The 6,279-nt window shown below is 33.1% G+C and overlaps 1 protein-coding gene across 1 annotated transcript; it reads right to left on the bottom strand.

Moving 5' to 3' along the window:
- Nucleotides 1–205: 205 nt before the first annotated feature.
- On the bottom strand, nucleotides 206–1,789 carry LOC106297409. The gene has a single exon (XM_013733649.1). It carries the CDS (start codon nucleotides 1,787–1,789, stop codon nucleotides 206–208), a length of 1,584 nt encoding a protein of 527 aa, XP_013589103.1.
- Nucleotides 1,790–6,279: the final 4,490 nt, after the last annotated feature.

The following is a 6,279-nucleotide window of genomic DNA, read 5'->3' on the forward strand; positions in this document are numbered from 1 at the left end:
TTTTTAAAGAGTAAAAGTTGCAGAGAAACCTATTGATCAGCTTCAGTTTACAACTTATTGTCAAATATATAGAAAACGAAGGAATGATTGCATAAAATTAAGTAAACCATAACCAAGAACAAGAAAATCCAGAAGCAAGAAAGCCAAGCAAATCAAGTGACCAACACCATAATGAAAAACAAGAAAATCCAAAACAAAGACATGTCTAAATAGCTCTGTCACACGTAGCCCTGTTATGATTCTCTTCGCCACATCGACTGCACCTGCGCCATTTTTTTTTTTGAGCTCCTTGCGATGAATGGAGCTTGTCTTCAACAGTCTCATACCTGCATTTTCTTCTCCTTCTTGCTCCTCTTCTTGATTCAGGAGCTAGCACACTGGCATTCCGAACAGTATATGGAACCACCCAACTATCCTCAGGAACACCTATTGGATTGATAGTTTCTTCATAAGCTGTTCTCCAATTGGAAGTCGTGTACATGAAATAGACCTTTAGTTGTCTGAAAAACCAATCCCATGAACGATCATTTTCTGAGTCCACAACCGTAAATGCAATAGGATACAAGTTGGAGTTTCCATCTAAAGCCGTCGCAACAAGTAATACTCCTTTGTATTTGCTCTTCAAAAATGTCCCATCAACAACAAAAACTTTTTGCATGGATGTATGAAAACCTTGTACTGATTGCCCAAACGAAACAAAGAGAAATCTGAATTTACCATCAACATCGGTTTCGTAAAAGGTGTGTGTTCCTGGATTAGCTTCTTTCAGCATGTGCAAGTATTTCGGAATTTTTCCAAAACTCTGCTCGGGAATGCCTCTAACCAGACTAATCGCATACTCACGAGCGTCCCACGCTAATGATTTAGATATCTCGCATCCATGTTCCATTCTCATAATCTGTATGATATCATTAGCTTTGGGACCTTCTTTGACACCATGATACCTATGCATTATTAGACTCCCAATAGTTTTTGCAGAAGCTGTTCGACCACCATTATTCATACTTGACGCAGCACATGTATGATCCGCCACATATTTTTTGATGATGAAATATGTGGATCCTGATAACCCTTCAACACGAACACTCCACCTACACTTGTTGTCCACGCATCGGATGTACCAAAGTTTTCTATCTGAATTCACAACTTTGTAATCGAAGTTATTCTTCATTGCTGACATTTCCAATGCTGCTTTCAACTTAGATTTGTTTTGAAACGTTTCACCCCTCTTCACAACATCCTTCAAAGAGAACCGGACACTTTTCCCCCTATCCTCTTCTTTTACACTTAAGTCAGCATCTTCATCTTCTTCCGAGGCGTTCGAGTTACATTCGTCTTCACCATCCTTGCTCAATTCAGAAGAACTACCAATGCCATCTCCAGGTGAAAACGAGGAAGGCTCATCTCGCTCTCTGCCAGACACGTTAGATTGCTCCTTATCAAACTCAATGTTGTCGTTGTTTGCATTGACAGGTGAAATAGACACACACAATCTTGAAGAAGCTTTTCCACGTACATATGTAAGAAAATTCTTGACTTGCCGATCATTCTCAATGATAACTGGAGGACAGTCTATCGTATTGATTAACTCCATAGGTAAGTAGCTTAACTCAAACTCAACATCGTTTTGGTCAATTCCAAAATCCTCAAAAGCCGTAGTCCTTAGATCTTCAAAGGAACTTGTCAATTCCACAGCAAGTACTCTTCCTCCTTTTTCCTTATCAAAAGCAAATCCCCATCCTTTACAGGGATCAAATTTCCACACCCCACAAGAGACATAGATATGCATGTTCTTCGACAAGGAATTCAAATTTTTGGGGTGGTTTCAAAATTAATCAAGAACTTGTGAAGAAGAAGAAGAGAGGTCACGGTTATTTTTTAAAAACATAACTTTAGGAAACACGTAAAATTTGGGAAATTAGAGATTTACAGGATATTTTTCAACAGATTTTGGAGAGATTTAAAGTATATTTTCGAAAATAATTTGAATTTGGCAGAACACGCATTCTGCTGCCAGTAGAATGTATATATGATTGTAGATACGACGGCAGAATGTATAATCCGGCAGAGATAAGTTATAGTATCTTAGTAGATAACGAAATATTACCATGGTAGAGTATTAGCAACTGGCAGATTCTATGATTCCGAGCCAGTAGATATATAGGAGACAGTAGTTCATGAAATCTTTCGGGGTTCAAATCGTAAGCAAAACCGTAACCTTTTCTTTCTGCGGTAGTTGACATATTACGAAATCGTAGATTTAAAAATCTTCAAGCGCCAGATATCTATGTAGTTAACCGAAACTACGATCTACATATCCGTAGTTAGTAGATTTTGCTTTCTGCGATCCGAAGATCAAAATATGAAATTGTGTTACACTAATATTTAGTCAGCCAAATTATTTTTCATATGATTGTTTCATGTTTATGTACATTTTGAATAATTTTTCATATTTTTCTGACTCTTAAACTAATTGATATGAATTTTTGAAGTTGACCAGGGGTATCTAAGTCCAAATCCGACCAAAAACAGATTTATGCTATACGGACAATGTAGTTGTTATTCTGTGGTGTTTTGGCAATTTTTTCAAATAAAGAAGCTGGTCTATATATACACATTTGTAAGATTCAGTGGAAGCGTGTGCAAGGTATTTGGGTTCCATGTTGGCGTTTTGTTGTGACCTGAGAGAAGTTAAAATGATGATGGTCACAACAACAACTAAACCTTTAAAGTTGAACTCTGGTCTATATGACAATATACACATTTGTAAGATTCAGTGGAAGCGTGCGCAAGGTATTGGGTTTGATGATGCCGTTTTATTGTGACCTGGGAGAAGTGAAAATGATGACGGTCGCAACAACAACGAAACCTTTAAAGTTGGACTCTGTTCAGATTTCATTTCCTTGGGCATAGATAAAACTAGTTTCAGTCCAATGTACTTTCGGAAACATTGTATTTCCTCCATATACGATTGGATAAAGCCAAAATCCTTAAAGGATGTGCGGTATTGTGCATTCCATAACGATACAATAATATTGTATGTATTGCCCATGCATACGAATGTGCATTCCATTATGATACAATAATATTTGTATGTTTTGGAACCTTACAAAACCTTCCCTTCCAGTCTTAGGGATAAACGAAAACCCTTGCAAAAAGCTTCTGAAATATAGTCATAGCATCAACCGATCTACATGTATTGTTTTTTGTCCTTCTCTTTAACATGATAGAAACATTTTATTCTTTGTTAGGTTGATGAGATTTTGAGATTAGCAAGAAAGCATTACATAAATAGACAATGTGTCAATAATACTACCACACATTCTACAAACGCATGAATATGAATTGATTTTGAGTAATATACCAATATCTAGAACAATTCCTACATTTGGTTTGATATTACTTTTCAGACATGTAGAACAAACAAACCATATCTGTGAAAACAAGGACGAAGAAGATAATATGCGAATCTTGACAAAGGTGCTATATAAGAAAATAACAATCTTGACACAAGAAAAAATCTAAATCACAATCCCTCTCTCAGTAACATAAAATTCAAGAAACTCATACAATATTATTATCAAAAGAAATCGTCTAAAAATCTAACATGACTGTTAAATAAAATCAATATACAATACTAAAAGGGGGATATAAGTCATGGAGAGGGTGTCCACGTAGGATATGAAAATCAACCAATCAGAGAACCCGAAGTTTCCACGTCATCTCATTTATTTTTCGTAAAAAATGAAAAACAATGCGAAGGAAATGATCGAACCCAGGTTAGTATGACATAAACATAGGACAGTTACCACTAAGCAATTAAAACTTTCTTGGACACATATACAAGAATCACTAATTATGTAATCACAAACTCTTATGTACAATTACAATAATATGAATTCAACTTTCAAGACTCTGATACTTTGTTTTGTAAAAAAAAAAATAAGTAAGTGACTAAAAGGGGGATATAAGCCATGGAAAGGGTGTCCACGTAGGATAGGAAAATCAATCAATCCGAGAACCCGAAGTTTTCACCTCATCTCATTTATTTTTCGTAAAAAATGAAAAAACAATGCGAAGGAAATGATCGAACCCGGGTTAGTATGACATAAATATAGGGCACTTACTACTAAACCATTGAAACTTTCTTGGATACATATACAAGAATCACTAATTATGTAATCACAAACTCTTATGTACAATTACAATAATACGAATTCAACTTTCAAAGCTCCGATACTTTGTTTTGTAAAAAATAATAAGTAAATGACTAAGCTAATATATTCTTCGAAAGTGTGAGAACATTGTCAAATATGAAAAAGCATAGATTTTTGTTTTTCGTGACAAAGTTAAGAATTGTGTAAAAATAAGTTTAACATATAAATTTTCGTGACAAATATGAAAAAGCATAGAATTTTGTATAATAAAAAAAAAAAATAAGTAAGTGACTAAAAGGGGGATACAAGCCATGGAAAGGGTGTCCACGTAGGATAGGAAAATCAACCAATTAGAGAACCCGAAGTTTCCACGTCATCTCATTTATTTTTCGTAAAAATGAAAAACAATGCGAAGGAAATGATCGAACCCAGGTTAGTATGACATAAATATAGGACAGTTACCACTAAGCAATTGAAACTTTCTTGGACACATATACAAGAATCACTAATTATGTAATCACAAACTCTTATGTACAATTACAATAATATGAATTCAACTTTCAAGACTCTGATACTTTGTTTTGTAAAAAAAAAAAATAAGTAAGTGACTAAAAGGGGGATACAAGCCATGGAAAGGGTGTCCACGTAGGATAGGAAAATCAACCAATTAGAGAACCCGAAGTTTCCACGTCATCTCATTTATTTTTCGTAAAAAATGAAAAAACAATGCGAAGGAAATGATCGAACCCGGGTTAGTATGACATAAATATAGAGCACTTACTACTAAGCCATTGAAACTTTCTTGGATACATATACAAGAATCACTAATTATATAATCACAAACTCTTATGTACAATTAAAATAATACGAATTCAACTTTCAAAACTCCGATACTTTGTTTTGTAAAAAATAAAATAAGTAAGTGACTAAGCTAATATATTCTTTGAAAGTGTGAGAACATTGTCAAATATGAAAAAACATAGATTTTTGTTTTTCGTGACAAAGTTAAGAATTTTGTAAAAATAAGTTTAACATATAAATTTTCGTGACAAATATGAAAAAGCATAGATTTTTGTATAATTTTGACAAACAACTCAAAACATAGTTCTCTAATGTCTTAATAAAATATTATTTAAGAGTGCAATAATTAAATATAACAATTCAATAAATTTTGTAATTTGTAGACAAAACAATAATACAAAAATTTTTGAAACATTTGTTTAACCTATCGATTTCTTCTCATGAATCCAACTAAACAAGATAAAAAACAATTAGATTTACAAATATTTAATTACCATTTTATTCAATTTTGATTAATTTTAAATTGTAATAATGTATCTTTTTCAAGTTACAAAAAAATAATATTTTTACTTTATTACACTAGCATTATATATAGATTCTATATACACAAATAAATATAATATAACAACATAAGTTTGCTTTCCCCGATTCATACATTTTAAGTCTTGATATATTTTGTCATAACTTTTACTTGTTATAAAATTGTTCAATAGTCTAATATATTTTATACTAGAAGGGTGTCCGCGCTTCGCGCGGAATATTGTTTTATTGTTGTTAGATATGATTTTTTGGATGATGTAATTATGTGGTCAGTCTTATTTGGAAAGATCATTATTTGATGTTTTATTGTGTTATGTAGTGTTAGGTAATATGTTATGTGTTAATATATTATGGGTTTGTTTTTCAATAATGTGTTATTGTGTGTATAATAGTATTTGTATGGTGAAGTGAGCTTCTAATGTAAATTATATTGAATTTTAATAACTTTGCATTTACGCATTTGTTAATCTTAAGATTGATGGTTTTAGCGTCAAAATTGTATTTTAATTTGTCACATTTTTTAACATTACTCTTTTAAATGTTTTGTTGCCCACTCTCCATATTTTGACCTTCAGCCGTCCCCATCTATGTAATTCACCTACCTTTCCGGTGTACGGTGCTTCTTGCCATCACTGAGAAAGTACTCACCTTTGCGTTCTTGTTTTTCCTCACATTCATCTCTTGTGATATTATCTGGTATTTGTTATAGATCATGCTTATGAGTTCCCAATTGTGCGGGTTTTTTCACTGTGTTGTAGGTTGTTTTGGTCAATATTGGTCC

This window comes from Brassica oleracea, chromosome C6 (genome assembly GCF_000695525.1).
Source record: "Brassica oleracea var. oleracea cultivar TO1000 chromosome C6, BOL, whole genome shotgun sequence".
NCBI lineage: Eukaryota > Viridiplantae > Streptophyta > Magnoliopsida > Brassicales > Brassicaceae > Brassica > Brassica oleracea.

Excerpts from the sequence above, each read along its gene's own strand:
- LOC106297409 (XM_013733649.1), bottom strand. The coding sequence starts at position 1,789 with ATGCATATCTATGTCTCTTGTGGGGTGTGGAAATTTGATCCCTGTAAA.